This window comes from Nymphalis io, chromosome 6 (genome assembly GCF_905147045.1).
Source record: "Nymphalis io chromosome 6, ilAglIoxx1.1, whole genome shotgun sequence".
Classification (NCBI taxonomy): Eukaryota; Metazoa; Arthropoda; class Insecta; order Lepidoptera; family Nymphalidae; genus Nymphalis; species Nymphalis io.
Genome location: NC_065893.1, coordinates 12,808,467 through 12,825,658, shown reverse-complemented (window position 1 = coordinate 12,825,658; position 17,192 = coordinate 12,808,467). Strand labels below are relative to the sequence as shown.

General features: G+C 30.3%; 1 protein-coding gene across 1 annotated transcript; it reads left to right on the top strand.

Moving 5' to 3' along the window:
* The first annotated feature begins 22 nt into the window (after nt 1-22).
* LOC126768891 (leucyl-cystinyl aminopeptidase-like) lies at nt 23-16,714 on the top strand. Its single transcript, XM_050487295.1, has 13 exons — nt 23-690; nt 4,801-4,974; nt 8,346-8,657; nt 9,836-10,025; nt 10,433-10,692; nt 10,850-11,042; nt 11,216-11,402; nt 12,407-12,504; nt 12,995-13,177; nt 13,394-13,572; nt 14,081-14,200; nt 14,847-14,940; nt 15,802-16,714. The coding sequence occupies exons 1-13, from the start codon at nt 236-238 to the stop codon at nt 15,904-15,906; spliced, it is 2,550 nt and encodes an 849-aa protein (XP_050343252.1). The 5' UTR covers nt 23-235; the 3' UTR covers nt 15,907-16,714.
* Nucleotides 16,715-17,192: the final 478 nt, after the last annotated feature.

Sequence of the window (17,192 nt, the reverse complement as noted above, 5' to 3'; positions counted from 1 at the left end):
GCACGCAAAACTCATTCAAGTTCGCGTCGGAGTTGGACGTATCTACCGTCCTACATTTTGGCGGTAATATAATTTAAATTTTCGAACGCGTTCTAATTGAAAACATTTAAAAACGAAACTAATAATTATGGAATAAATAAAGAAAAATGAGTGTATAAATCTATTTGTATTTTAGACAATTTTTAAATAAAACATTCTAAATTATAAATGTAACTGGCCGGTTTAAGAAATTAAAATGTTTGTTTACTTTTTAATTTTAATTGCATCGACTTCAGCGTATGTTTTAGAGGAAGAGTGCCTTAACTACACAGTGTATCCAGTGCAATACGAATTGACACTTGTCCCTCATATATATAAAGATGGGAATTCTTATTACGATTGTGATATAGTGATTACAATAATAGCGAATGCCCCAAATGTGAATATTATAGAATTGGACGCTAGAGATTTGGAAATAAAAGGTGATTCTATAGAAGTTTTAGATAAGAATATCAATTTAATTAACCAATATCGGCCTTACGAATTCGATAATAGGAGAGGCAAATTGTTTATATATTTACGAGAACCACTTAAACAGTATAGTTTGGCTCGGACTCAATATTTCGTGAAAATATCGTTTACAAAACAAGTAGGTTTCGATAAGCAAGGAATTTTCGTGGTTGAATATGAAGGAGAAGATGGGAAGCCAAAGTGAGTAAATACATTAGCTATATGAGGTTTTATCTTAATGTCATGAAGATCAATACTAATTAGGTTCACTCTCGATATAATTTTTATCACTGTGTATTTACATCGAGATTAAGATTTTTAAGGATTTTGATACTAAAAGCGTTCCGTTTCGATTATTACCACAAACACTTTGATGCTTATATTTTAATAGTGCAGGTGCAGGCAGCAGGGTAGCATGTTGGTGTTGGCGAAAGAGTTGTTTTAAAAAAAGTAGACTGTTTGACTTCGGGATCAAGCTTGCTTTATACCAAATTTCATCAAAATCGGTTCAGTTTTCCAATCCACCTATAATATTAACAAAAAATAAAAGGTAAACTAAATATAGTTCATATTTTTTTTAATAATATCATATCGTAGGCTAACTTTTCCATACATATGTATGTACATAAGTATGTATTGAAAGGTCGGTTTCTCCTACGTAAATGATCACTACTGGCCCTGAGTATACGTTTCAATTACAGTCATTTTAGGGTTTATTAAAAATAATTTACTTTAATGGTCAATTTTTTCTTAGACATTCTTAGTAATCCTTAAATCATATTAATATAATAATGAGATAGAATTTGTTTGTTTATTGATGATTGATCGCAAAACTATTGATTCTAATTCGATTTATATAGAAATTTCACATTATTTAGCATTGATTATATAGTTGATATTTGATAAAACTATGTATGTACGCAAATAAAAATTCAGAGATTGTGACGTAAATACTGGTATATAATATAAGACTCTTATGTTGAACTATCTAAGGTGTTCGTTGTTGGCTAATAACAACTAATCTCAGTTTTATTTTAGTAGTATTACTGCCACTTGTATTTCATTTTGTACTTTATTTTTAATTTTGTGAAATTTATTTTTAGTGTATTTATATTTTCTTTCATTATTATTTAAGATGCTTAGTGTCATTTTTGCATGTCGTGATTACCTTTTTTTTTATAGAATAGGAAGGCGGACGAGCATGTGGGCCACCTGATGGTAAGTGGTCACCAAACGCCCTTAGACATTGGCATTGTAAGAAAGGTTAACATTTCGTTTCATCGCTTACATAGCCAATGCGCCACCAACCTTGGGAACTAAGATTTTATGTCCCTTGTGCCTGTAATTACACTGACTCACTCACCCTTCAACTCACCCGGAACACAACAATATCAAGTATTGCTGTTTTGCGGTAGAACATCTAATGAGTGGGCGGTACCTACCCAGACGAGCTTGTACAAAGCCCTACCACCAGTAACCACCTATAACCACCTATAACTATGGCAACTTTTACCCTTAGATCTATTAGTTTGTAAACTTTTAATTTGTAATTATTACTGTATGCCATGTTGGTGATCCTAAATAAATAAATAAATAGTTTAAACACCTACGTAAAAGTTATTGACGCGTTTCAATGAAATCGCCATTTTAAGCAATATGTGTTCTATGAATGGTTCCCACGCGGAAGACTTAATACAAGGTTTTATTCATATAAATTAAAATTCACAAAACTACTTACATTTAATTATTCACTAAATATAATATTAATATGTATATATGAGTGTTATGATAACAAGATTGGAAACAATGTTATTAAAAGGTACATTTTTATTCTAATATTTTTCTTGTAAAAACTTTAACTAAAAATATTATATTATTTTAAATACGATTAATGTTTATTAGTGTTTATGTTATGTGGTAAATAAATGACAATAAAAAATACATTTTCTTTTACCTAATAATATGTGAATCTGTTTATAAAAGAAAGATTATGTATATCGCAGACTGTCCTGTAGACATTTTTAAGACCTACAATAATTAAGTGCAATGTTACTTAAACCAAGCTAGCAATAAAACATCATATTTTGATAACATGATAAAAAAAATCAAGTACTTCTAATTAACAATCTCAATATGAATTAAGTAAATATAAGTTTTCATTCCCGCAGTGAATTTCTTAAAGATTTAATTTAGTATTGCATTTGAGAAATGTTGAGAAGCGACTTACGAGGTATACGCTATAATAATAATATCCTGGAACATTATTCACACCCGGCCATCTGATTCAAAACTAAGCAGATCTTGTACTATGGAAACCAGACAACTGATATACTACATATAATACTTTTCTTTTGTAAATACATACTTTTATAGATAATTACACCCAGACTCGGGACAAACAGACATGTTCATGCACACAAATATCTATCCTGGGTGAGAATCGAACCCACAAACTTTGGCGTGAAAGGAAGCAATCTACCAAACACGCCAACCAGCCCGTCATTGTCAACAAATTGTGATGATGGATTATTTCATTTGATACGAAGGTTGACAAGTAATCGGGCAACCTGATAAATGGTCACCATCGCCCATAAATGTTGTAAGAAATATTAACCATTCCTTACATCGTCAATGCACCGCCAAATTTTGGAATTAAGATCTTGTAGTTATATTAATTGAGTGGTTTATATGTGAAAGCGTCTCATACAGACAGAAATAGTAATTTCAGTATTTTTATTATAGTATTTATTAATATAGTACAGTTTATTTAATTCAACTAAAACCAAAGTTATGAGAAAATCATAGCAAAGTGATATATATATTTTTTATTTATAAAGTATCATCATAATAAGAAATCATTTTACTCCCATAGTTTAAAACGAAAGGTAACGAAAATGATTCTTTGTCTAAAGTATTAGTCGAACAGTTGAACGGTGTTAATAACTCAGCTAATAGCTCCATGCCTTTGTTAATAAGTCTAAACTAAAGTGTCAGTATTCTATAAGCTCTAATTAAAAAAAGAAGTTTTAATTCTATTTTCAAAAAAGGAATGAAGGAAGTGAAACGGGATTTTATCTTAATTTTTTTTTAAATAGGAACATAAACGGCTAAGTACCTATATTATGGGCTTTTAGTGATTTACGCTGTCTGAAACTCATTTTTCAAAAGAGAAGGGTAGTAGAAAATATTACTTTTGGGCGGTAGAACGATTCATTAATGCTTAATACCAGGGTATGTACCATCCAATGGGTCCTCAAGCTCAAGTCCGCCTTGGCTTGTTTTTTAATATGCGTTATATATATGTATATAGTTTAGTAGTAGTAGTTAATTAATAATATATAATATAATAGTTATATATATCTAAAACATAATTGTTTAAATACAAAGACTCGTACGTATTATTTAAATATGCTGAGCAATAAAATCGTTAAAGATCTTTATGCAAGATTATTTTGTTGACTGGTTTAGTAATTAAGCTAAACGATGAAGATGTCAGTTCTCATGGGAGACCAGCCAACACAGGTGTGGGCGCGAGCATAGGTGCATGCTCTTCTTTTTTGCTCACTTTCATAATCCTATGGGACAGAAAATCGCGCCTGAAATGAGTTCAAGTGCAGAACCAAGGTTATTACATATTTTCCGCACCCTTCGTATACATTTCCAAGATCCAGATGGAATATCTCAATAACTTTTTATTGATCCCACCCAGAGGCTCAACATCTGCGGTCTTTTAAGCTAGCTATTAGACTAATGGGTTAAATACATAGACGTATTATCTGAATATGGTAAACAATAAAATTGCTAAAGACGTTTATTATGAATTTTGGTAACCTCGAATGTGGGTAGTAATTGGACTATATTGTGTTGACTGTAAGAAATAAATTTGTATTCGCTTGTATGGTACTTTAATCTAAGTCATTATTTTTTTTCTTAACCTCCAAATTTCGATCCTCGATTCCGAAACCTCAATCTTTCGAAAAGTTTTGGAACTGAATTTACGGTTAGTGGACATATATACGAATAACAGAACTTTGATAGATACATGGATCGTTCTTCAAAAATTTTATTTTTAACGGTGATTTGTTTAAGATCAATCCTGCTCCGATGCTATATTCTTTTAGAATTATCGATGCTGGCCTGCAGAGCATCGGCAGGGTATAATTAACGTGGAGGGCCATATCAGGATATGAAAAGAAGTTTCTTAAGGATTCAGGAATCCTTAAGAAGTAAACGCGTATTATAGAGGCATTACAATCATTATTCTTAAAATGAAAAGAGGATATTTAAATAAAACCATCTTGTCTATTTCAGATATCTCTACACGACTCGGCTTTCACCTAACAAAGCAAAATACTTCTTCCCATGTTTCGATAATCCACAATACGAAGCGGTCTTCAAATTCAAGGTGTACGTCGCGACTCCGCATCCAGGTCTGCAGCACTGTAACACCAGTTTGGTCATTGCCAAGGAATTCAAGCAACAGAAGTATGTACAAAATACTAATAAGATACAACCGGTTGCCATGAATAGTTACCTTAAATATTCGCGTGCAAGTCGTATCGGATAATAGTAGAAAAAATATGATGAGGCATTGCAACGCATGCCAGATATAAGTTAGAAGCTAGTTTAATTTACATGAAGTATATTCCCGCAATATACATAGACTATACACAAAATTTCATTAAGTAATTATAAAATATATCGACTGTCGTTTCAATATATACTTGAATGATATGTAAAAATAAAATAAAAAAGGGACATAAAATCTTAGTTCCCAAGGTTGGTGGCCATTGGCTATAAGCGATGGTTGACATTTCTTACAATGCCAATGTCTAAGGGCGTTTGGTGACCACTTACCATCAGGTGGCCCATATGCTCGTCCACCTTCCTATTCTATATAAAAAAAAATGTATATTTATTTTTTCCACAAATTGTGATGTACATACTATTAGTATCATAACAAACAGTAGTTACAAATATTATCCGACTATATAGGATTGAAAATTAATTTTGTTATAAAATGTAATCGCTTTAAAAAAGGGATCCCAGAAAAAAACTTCAACCATAAAATTGAACGAAACGTTGTGTTTTTTAAAGGTTCTATAAAACTAATGACTTCTTAAATGATAACATGTTTCAAATTATGAATAATTGTAAATAGCAGTTTTCGGGAAAAAAAATATCCAGTTGTTTATTTCATTCCGTTTAATGCTAATCTATATGGATGCTCCAATTTAAAAAATGGCTAAGTCCACAATTTCTGTTTTGAGCAATGAGAAAAATAGGCACAAATATATTTTTTTAAAAGAAAGCACATAATGCTTAAAAATGAAAATATCATCAAGTTATAGTACAAACTAAACTTTTTATTTTGCTATAAACAAAACCTATTTTAGCACCTATAGTTGAAAAAATAAAGTTTTGGACTTATAATAAATAATAATGATTCAATATGAATAAAGATTTTTGGCTTTGACTTTTTATAAACGTTCCCATTATATTTATGTCAGTTCAAATCGTATAATGTTCAAGCGTACCTTTCTATAGCGTAAATTCTCAATAGGCTTAATGTTGCTTTCTTAAGGACGTAATCAGTTTTTCTACAGCCTCTATATTAAGATCGGCAGTTCAATATAGATAGGTCTATAACGAGATTAAACCACAATGAGTGACACAGTTTCCACAACTGCGATCGTTTGCCCTACACGGTGAGAATGAGGGCTCAACCCGTTTGACGGCGTTTACTAACCGACTTCAAAGAAGATGGTTTACATTCTATATATATAATAAGTATGTATGTTAGGAATTACTTTTTTGTTTAAATTTTGATGATTATTTCATTTGGTTCAAGTTCGATTTTCTTTCAATATTAATTATTAGTATCGAATATTGTTAAGTTTTATACGAAACATATCGTCAGGTTAATGAAACATGAAGTTAATTTTGATTTTATTATAATAATTTATTTATATAAGCTACATTTATTTTTATAGATGACATGAATACGATAAGTTAAGCTTATTGTACATAGTACATAATATAATATAATTAAAAAAGACACTTCGACGTTTAACCGATTTTCGGCTTAAAACTTATTATTCATTAATAGATATCATTATTCATATTAAATAATTATAAATTGATGTAAATAAAAAAATATATTGCTATCTCTTTCTCGCGTTTGCGTTAGAAAAGGATAGTGTCTGAGCCTGTCATTAGCGTAGCTTGCTGTAGTTGAAATGCAGAAGAGTATATCAGAACTTCATTCATATTACTTATTGTTTTGTAGTCGGCTAAAGGAAATTTGTCCGACAATGTAATTAAATAAAATTAATGTGAAAATACCTTCATATACGTTTCTTAAGGGCTTCTTTGTTACACACTGATTCGCTCTTTCTGTCATTATCGATTTCACATTCGTATGAAGAAGACAAAGTATTCTCTAAATTGACCAACTATATAACGTTTATGAGTGAGGCCGTATTTAACTTCTGAGTAAATAAATTCCACAAAGCAGTTCATGTCCATAAAGAGTAGTTTTCCAAAACTTTCTAAGATTGTGATCAGAAGGAAAAACGTAACACTTTAAACTGTTTTTATTATTATAACATTGGAAAGATATTCGTGTTATTTTTTTTAACCCTATATTAATAGTAATTCTTATTTCAATGCTTTCATTATCGTCATAACTTATATGAACTTGAATATATTAATTAAAAAGTAACCTACTTTTTATTATAAAAATTAATTCTTAAATTAAATTAAAGTAGATTCTGATATTAAACTTCAAAAATCTCAGTAATTAGTGTTTTATAGTATTACTATTAAACATATATTTATTATGTAATATTGATATACAAACCCCGTATAATAAATACCGGCTTGTTAACGATATAATTTTGAACAAGGTAATAAGCCTTATTACAATTTACATTTTCGTTAAAATTCATTTTAGTGAGAGCAAGGGAATACGTCATTGTTATTAGTCTTAAAAATCATTTGAACAATTTTCAAACGATTGATTAACGTAATTTCTCTCGCATTTTATTTTATAACTAACTATACAAAACCGCTGGAACATCGTACATAGAATTTTTAAGTACAGAGTCAATTATATCGGAAAGCTGTTGATATTTTCTATTTCCAAGAGCCATTACCATTTTTGTATACGACGAGAAAGTTAATAGTGCTATATAGCATTCAATTAAAATAACTTGCTCATGATTAAAATATATATCTATACTTATATTATAAACAGGTAAAATTTGTTGGTTTGTACGTGGAGGTCTTATCTCCGGAACTAATGATCCATTTTTTTTTTCTTATGGAAATCTGCATTATTTCTGAGTAGTTTAGTCTATAAATTATATTTATATCGTACAAATTAGCCTAACTATTAACATTTTTGTATTCAATAAAAATAATGAATGAGCCTATATGGCTGAAACTTTAATCTTAGCCGAAGATTGTTGGTTCAAATCCAAGCAAGCACAACTGAATTTCCGTGTGCTTAATTAATTTCACTATAGGCGATGATGGAAAACATCGTGAACCTGCATGTATTGGATAAAAATCGTCTACCTGTGTATCTACCTACCTGTATTATAACAGTTTGGTGGAATTAGCTAAAAACCTACTCAAAAGGAGAGAGAAGCCTTAGTCCGGCTGTGGGAAAATCGCAAAACTTTCCTTTTGTTTTAATGAAACAATATTTTAAATACACTTTAGTTAAATATTAATATTATCTGTAAAATAAATTTTCATCATATACATATTATCCGATATAATTAGAACTTAAATTATTATACTCTTACAATTTATAATGCTTAATATAGCAAAATGTTATTATTTTTCAGTTCGAAAGACAGCTACACAATCATTGAGTACATACCATCACCGCAAGCAGGCCTCCATCAAGTTGGATTTCATCATTCGAACTTTGGGAACCGAGAAATAAAAGTTAAAAACGACACACTGGTAATTTGGGCACCAGTGTCTAATCTCAAGCATTATAACTTTATATTGCATTTTGGAGAAATGCTTATCAATTTGATTCATGAATATGCTTTGATCGACCGGCCTCTTGTAAACGGGCCAATAAATATAGTTGCAGTACCAACGATACTTAATGGATATGAAATCTCAAGCTGGAATCTACTTACTATAGGGTAGGTGCAAACTTTAGACAGCTTTAATACAAGTTACATCTTTAGCAATTCATTTCTTGTTCTTGTCAAACTCATTGTATTGGAAAGAGACCGAGATAATGTATTTATTTTTTCAATCTGTATTGAACCAGTGATGATCCTGATGATAAAGTACGTGTATCTTATCCGGAAATCACGATTTTAAATTAGGGCAGGCACAACAGAATTTTTATGTACTTTATAAATGTTTATCATTCATATTATATTTATAGTACAGCTTTGTACAAGCGCTTCTGGGTAGGTACCTCTAACTCGTAACATATTCTACCGACAAAAGTTAACATTAGCGTTAGTTGTGTTCTGATTAAAAGAGTGAGTGAGCCAGTGTAAGTACTGGCACGACGGACATAACATTTCAGTTTTCAAGGCTGGTAACGCATTAACGATGTAAATATTTCTATTACGATGTGTATGAGCAGTGGTGAACAATTATCGTTAGGTGGCCCATTTGTCAGATTGCTTGTGTACATTAAATAAAATTTACAAATCTCGTATTAGGCGATGAAAAACACACAGTAAAGTGACTTGAGAATATCATTAATATTATTATATTACGTTAAGTAATGTAGATTACATTTCGGGACATAATCATGAAATCGGTTTCTATTGTAAACGAATGTGACCTATAACGAGCAAATTCTTTTTTTAAATTCTTGCATATTTTAGAATACGCTGATTAATGATTATATACAAAGTTTTGTTGCGAAAGAATTAATATGTTTATGATACAGAGTGTTTATTATTAAAATCTAGAATGAAATTTTTTATCATATAAAACAGATGTGCGATGCTAGCTTCACACGTTGTTCATACTAATGTTATTAGTAAGCTTGGCTTTTTAAACCTTACGTAAATATATCTGTAATTATTTTTCAGTATAGCTCGTATGATATTATTTGAAATCGGCTATAATAACTTTTAAACGATTTAATCATTTAGTTTATATTTGTTCATGTTTGAATTACCCAAAAAAAGTATATTTTGTTGAGCAAATTTGAAAGTAAGTAGATCCTGATATCGATTTAAAACTTTTAAGCACACGTACCCGAGAAACTATAATTAAAAAAGTTTAAATTATTTTAGTTTGAATTCACACTGCAAATACTTATTCTAAATATTCGTTAACTCTATACTTCCAGTGACAATAAATTGGCTAATATTTACGAGTACACGAGCATAAAGCAAATAGAGCGTATGATGTTCGAGCTTGCTCAGCAGCTGAGTCGGATTTGGCTCGGCAATCCCGGGGAATTGCAACGCACTAGATGGAGAGAAGAATGGTTTAAGGAGGGCGTCGCTACTTATATGGCGTATTATTTATTATCTCAGGTATTCAAATGATACGTTTTGTTTTCAAGTAGGTCAAGGTATGAAATAGCATCAGAGCCACTTCTAACTGTTGTTTATTTATAAAATATTTAAGCCAGGATTGCCTAGCGATTAGAACACCTGCATCTTAAGATTGTGGCATCACTGATTTTTTATGTGTCTATAATTCATTTTGTGCATCTTTATGGTGAATAAAAATATCGTCAGGAAACCTGCATGTGCTGGATAAAAATTTGTCATTGTATTTTACATAAATCCTCATTGAAATTGAGAAATTATCAGGCTCTTACTTCAATTTTTATAAAAATTTTAAAACTAGCAAAAAAATAGAGGGACTTGATTCCTTAGATAAAGTATATTTATGTTTTTCATAAAATTTGTTGAACTCAGCTCTATTTCGTTTGCAGTACAACCACGGCGACCTATCAATAGGACGAAGACGAACAATCGAAAATTATGGCTTGCAAATGAAACACAAAGCAATGGCGGTTGATTGGCATCACACAACGCCAGCTTTAGCAACTATCAACCGAACAATGGCAATAGACATACCATCGAGGTACAAAGAGCTAGTGACTATGAAGACGGCTTCGTTGCTGTGGATGGTAGAAAATTGGTTAGGTTCGGAAAAATATCATCAGGCTTTAGTTAAATATATAAATAGCAGGTAAGTGATATAGAAATAATCAAGTTAAGTAAATCTTAATTTTGCAGTTGTAATAAAACTACTAAATTGTAAAATAAATAATTCTTAAAAACATCTTGAGAATTAATTATTACGATTATTACTTATTGATTTCTGCTAATAATTGACAATATTTTAGGAGAGGGCAGTATATATCCTTAACAGATTTCATGGTAAATCTCGACCGAGACACATTAGAATGCCTGCACCAGTTCTTTAACGGGTCTACAGCTTCAAGAGTTCTCAATTCCTGGTTCCATCAGGCTGGTTATCCTGTTGTCAATGTACAAGTATTGAGAGATCGAACGCCGAATGCTATACAATTAAAGCAGGTAATCTAATCAATTTTTGCTTTTTGGCGGTCATGTGAAATAAAATTATACATAATAATTATTATAAAAAGAAAAACGGTTGAAAAGGTAAAATGATGATGAAAAGATAAAAAAATATTTTGTCAGCGACCGTACAGAACTTTTTTACGAATCACTTTTATATTTATTTCCAGAGAAAATTCAGCTTCACCGAAGAACACAGATTCGACTCAAACTATTTAATCCCTATCTCATACATCGTTCAGAACAACCAAAACTGTTACAACTGCTTCCAACCGAGGTTCACTATCGGTATGCAGACTTACACGTTTGGAGAAAACCTCAATGGCGGTTGGATAATTCTGAATAGAAACGCTTCAGGTTTGATATTATCTATTAATATATATATTTTATTTTCATATTTGCAATATATATTATATTGTATGTTGATTATTATGATATAATATTGTATTTAGTTTTTTTTTTGCCGCATGCAGTTTTCATGAATTATTTATTTATTTAAATTAAGAACACTTACGAGAGCATACAAAAATAATACTTTTACCTTTTAAAAGGATAACATGAAATTACAAAATGACGTATAATATAAGAATAATTTTGACGAATTCAAAATGTTTTAAAACTACAGAAGTAGACACGTTTCAAGATCAATTAAGTTTTAGTAGGTAACACGTTCAATTGAATTCGTTACAGCAATTCAGTTGAATCATACTACTAGAATTAACAATATATTTCATCTCCAAAATATCTATCAGAAAATACCTAATTTATTTTTTATAAACATTTTTATTCATCATTAATAATATAATGATATTGACCGATTTTTTAAAACATGACCTAAATCTTGCTATGTTTATTCTTGATAACCATTGATTCATCAAAGTGAAGAATATTTGGAATATTAATAATCTTCATCTGAAACCATCTTCATCTGTGCACCATCATTGCATTATTTTAGTTTAAAGCTATGAAACATATTGTGAACTTGAAATATAACATTGGCACACTAACGTTCTGCATCCTTGGCCGCGGTCCGCTATACGCGCACTCCTCGCAATAAACTGACTATTTTAGTCTCGCCCACGTCGAGCATGATTCTTACAACTTCCCACACTTCGACTGTTTTGTAAACACTGGGTTATGGTTTATATTATTCTTATTCATTTTAGTAGCGTGGAAAAACCGAATAGAATTGTTTATTTTGAGGATATTGTTTCTGCTGAACATTATCGTATAGCTATTTATAAGGTTCGTTTAGATAAAATACATCTTTTATAATTTTTTTATTAACTACTACTAATATATTTATGATATAATATGTAATCAAAACTAAACTTATAAAAATCGATTTAATATATTTTTAGGATATTATCGAGTAAATTACGACGATGAGACGTGGAGATTGATTGCGAAAACTCTCAGAGAAAATCACGCAGCCATTGATGAATTAAATAGAGCACAGGTAAAAAATGATCATGTTCATGTTTTTTTTTAATTAAAACTCATCACTGAAATCATATTTAAGATTTTACTTAAGAGCCAAAATATAACTAGTACCAGTAATAGTCTATTCTGGCTAAGGTGGCTTTTTAGATTAAAATATTAAAAAATATTTTAAATTCTTCTTTTCCTATTTCCTTCCTGTTAATGTTAATTATAGTAATTAATAATAAAGTAATTATAAATTCACTGAATTGAATTAGTTAAAATAGGATATGTAAGCTTTCGTCACGGTAGCTTGCGAAAGCGATCCCGTGGCGCTCCTCGTTAAGACGGAAAGGGTACCGCTGGTTTTTTAGTGGGTATTCTGATGTTCGGGGCGCACTCGGCCACTTGGACACCGGCGAGCCCCACATACACCGCCCCCCCACTGTTCCGGTGAAAAAAAATAAGATATATAAGCTGTATGATTAATATTATCATCATATTTATTATAATAATCTATTATACAGATTGTAAATGATATTTTCGCACTCTGCGTCGCTGGAGATATACGTGAAGATATCGCCATTGAGGTTTTAGATTACCTTAATAAAGAACTAAGTCTAGCAGTTTGGGAATCTGCTATTTATGGTTTCGAATTATTCAAGATAGAGGGCGTTAAAATGACTAAGACTTCCTATGAAGAATGGCAGGTATTGAACTTTAGTTATGCGAACAACTTAATGCATCTGACAAAAATGAAACGAGTTTCATGCTATTTAGCATCAAAACCCGTTTCATATCAATACTTTTCACAGAAAAAAATGTAAATGAAAATATCATTATAAGTTAAATTAAAAGAAACAGTTTGTTTAATTTTAAAATATTTATAGATTAGAAAATTTTTTATTTAGTTTTATTAATTGCAGAAATTTATGCAAAAGAAAATATCTACTATATATAGAAGATTAATGGCAAATATCGAGCAACGTCCAAACACGAGATTGTTTAGAAGCAGTATAGTTGAATTTGCTTGCGAAATTAAATATAGGCCTTGTCTGAATGAAATGAGGAGATATTATGCAGATCATATAGACGCTAAGATGAGGTAAATATAATGGACACACGGGAAAAAAACCTTGATTTTATATATTGAAATTGTAACATTTGCTTAATTTATATATCCGTTATTATTGTCAAATGTTCCGGTTCTGCTTACATGTGGAGGAATTTTTGAATTTTTTGTAGAAGACTACAGATTTTATTGTCTATCATAGTGGTCTGGCGTGTTTGATGCAATTTCGAACCATTGTATAGAAATATATTAATCATTCCTTGATTTATAAAGTGAATGAAACCGGAATATTTAACAACAGCTATGACGATTTTTAACTCTTAGGTCTCATTAAAAGATTAACTGTTAGTATTGAGAAAAATATAAATTATTTCCAACTTTTTTTTAGTTTAGTTTTTTTCTAACGACTTTATTTCGCCACCACGAGAGAGATCGTAGGTGATCAATATGTATTGAAACGCATAAGAGATTACTGTACTTAAGTTATTTTTGAATCTTTTTTCATGTTCACTTATAAATAAAATGTTTGTGTTATTTGCAGATTTAATCCAGATTTTCGTGAAGCCTGCTATTACACAGTCGTACAAGATGGTAGAGATAACATAGGAACAAAATTAAACAGATTTGAATTAGAAGACAAAATAATCGCTGAACACAAAGTGTAAGAAGCACTTATTTCCTAAAGATAATATATTTATATATAAGTCCCTGCGTTTGGTGAATGCGGATTGGTAGATATAGGGTAACGTTAGAATATCTTCTGATATATATGTAGGTTTGCTTACGATGTTTACTCCACCGCTGAGTACGAGATGCATTACCAATACAAATTAAACTCATTAAAACTTAGCGTCCGGATTCCCAAGATCTTAGATCACTCGGCTTTTATCTTAATAATAATTAATCTCATCTCTATATGTAACCACAGTATGTTAAATATATACATAGGCTTACATGAATTATCATTTGGTTGAATATAAAGCAATCAATCAATCCATTCAATCATGACAATACTTAAAATCTCCGCGCTTTCTGCATCGTACGTGTTATTAATATAATTGTCTGTGCCTTTTAGCACAATTAAAGGGGAAAATATTATTTTCAATATAGATTTTGTTTTTATAAGTCGCTCACACATCCATTATAGCCCGCCAACTAAATCAATAGTGATCAGAGCCATCAGCACAGATTCTCAGTCAATTTCGACTAGCAAAAATCGATTTAAAAAAAAATAGCATTCCATGTTGTTCTTTTAATAAGGAATTATTATATAAAATACTAACTATTAAATTTTTTATACTTTTAAGGCGTGAAGAAAACAGATTTCTCTACAGAATCCCAATAGGTAGTCCAAGACCTTTACCGATCATGATGTCGACAACGACCACGACATCCACCGAGGTAAGAATTTATTTTATGGAACGCATCTCTTTTTTTACTTATGAAATTTTGAACATGTAATTTCACTTCAATTGAGACTAAAATTTTAATTTGAAATTTTAAATTCGGAATTGAAATTTTAACTTCGGTGGACCTTAACAAGGTCTGTCAATATGACAGACCTTGTTGAGGTCCACCGAAGTTAGAAAGCAAATGGGCCACCTATAAATAGTCACCACCGTCCATAGACGTTGGCACTTTAGCACAAATATTAACAATCCCTTATATAATCAACATGCCCCCTTCAAACTGAAACGCAGCAATAGTAATTATTGTTATTTGGCGTTAAAATGTGTGTCGAATGGGTTGTACGAGTACCTTCCCAGATGGGCCTGTTCAAAACCCTACCACCAAGTAAAGTGGAAGCCCATCAAGATGCGACTCTTCATAATTATTTTAATTGCTTATATTTCGAATTGTGAGTAAGTGAGTGTCATAACAAGCATGAGGGATATAACATCATGGTACCAAAGTTAGCGGTACAACAGTCTTAAAGTTTCACAGCAATCACTGGGCTTAAATAGCTACTTCGCCTGACTCTCTGCTTTAATTAAAAACAAATCTTGGTTTAGTAGTTTTAACTTCATGGACTCTGACTCGTAATTTTATAATTTACATTTAAGCTTTACACGATATCAAATTAAATTAAAAACTCCTTATAGCACACCACATTTAAAAAACAATTAAAAACATAAAACAAGAACTGTATAAAGGTGACTCGATTTAATAGCAATGGTTTGGGAATATACGCCCTAATATAATATCGTGTATTGTTTCAAAGTTGTTGATGTAAATAATCAATGTTTATTTATTATTTTACAGATTCCATTATCTTCAACACCAGAACCAACTAATATAGGAACTGCTTCGTTTATGACCTCTTTGTTATTAGCCACAGGAATATTTATAAATTTAACCTTGAGATAAATAGTGTTAATTTAGCTTTGTTTATTTATTTTTTTGATGATCCCAGTTATTTTATTCAACTAATATAAAGTAGGGGGATAAGGTATTTGTCCTTTTTTATACATGTTATCGTTCGGTTCCTATTTTTATTGCTGGATTTAAAGAAAGATCCAGCGGTAGATTTCATTTGATGTGATGACGATTTATCTTTTAAAATCCCCTCTGGATTAGCTCAGAATGATAATAATTTTTTTCTTCTTCTTTCTTCTATTTACGTAAACCGGACGTGTAGGATTCCTAGCTATTCAACCAATAACAATCAAGTGCTGCCCTATGTATATATTTATATATCTTTATTATTGTTGCGTTCAAGGGTTTCAAATTCAAATTATTTATTTGCAGAGTTGTAGGTTCATTTTTGATGTTACAATGGTTAAAATCCCGCCAGAACAAGCATAAAATGGTATGCAAATGTCTATGGTATAATAAATTACGTACGATGTGCGTTCTCTTTCAACATTTCAACATTTTTCATGCAATAATTTTTATGAACTTTTTAACATTCCTCTTAATAAGAAATATTTTAACGTTCTTGCAAATATTCGAAAAAATAGGCATGTAATGAAATATATAAATTTTATACTCAAATATTGAAGTTTTGTCTATGTATACAATACAAACTAAAATAATTCGAACTGTAATTTTTTTCCGATGTTTTTTTTAATAAATTTATTGAACTAATTCAAAATATTGTTTCATAGACTATATAGATTGTATTTTCTAGTCAAATAGTAATAATTTGTATTAATTTTCATTGCTATAATAAAACAACTGTATGCTTATTGCTAAGTTTATAATAATTTATTGTCATATAATATCCATATTAAATTTTAATTAATCTTATTCTAGAACTAGTGTTTAATATTAATAATAAATTTGTTTACGTTTAAAATATTTTATGTTTTATTATTTCAAATCTAAAGCAAGAGGACGCGGTTGCTTAAGATTTAGAAATCATTTCTTATTTAACTAACTTAATTAATTATTAAGACATTAAATAATATTAATTAGTTCACACTTATGAGTGAAAATGTAATACTTTTTTTACACTAATTTACACTAAAATACGAAAAAAAATGTATATTATACTTAATTTCAATTCACTTTGTGCAATACTGACGAGTTCCAATAAATACTGTTATATAAACAATTATAAGCCTTACGACCTAGGTAATAAAATATAAACGTCGAACATTCTAGTTAAAAATCGAAATGTAACGAGATGTGACGCTCAATTAATTCTAAGC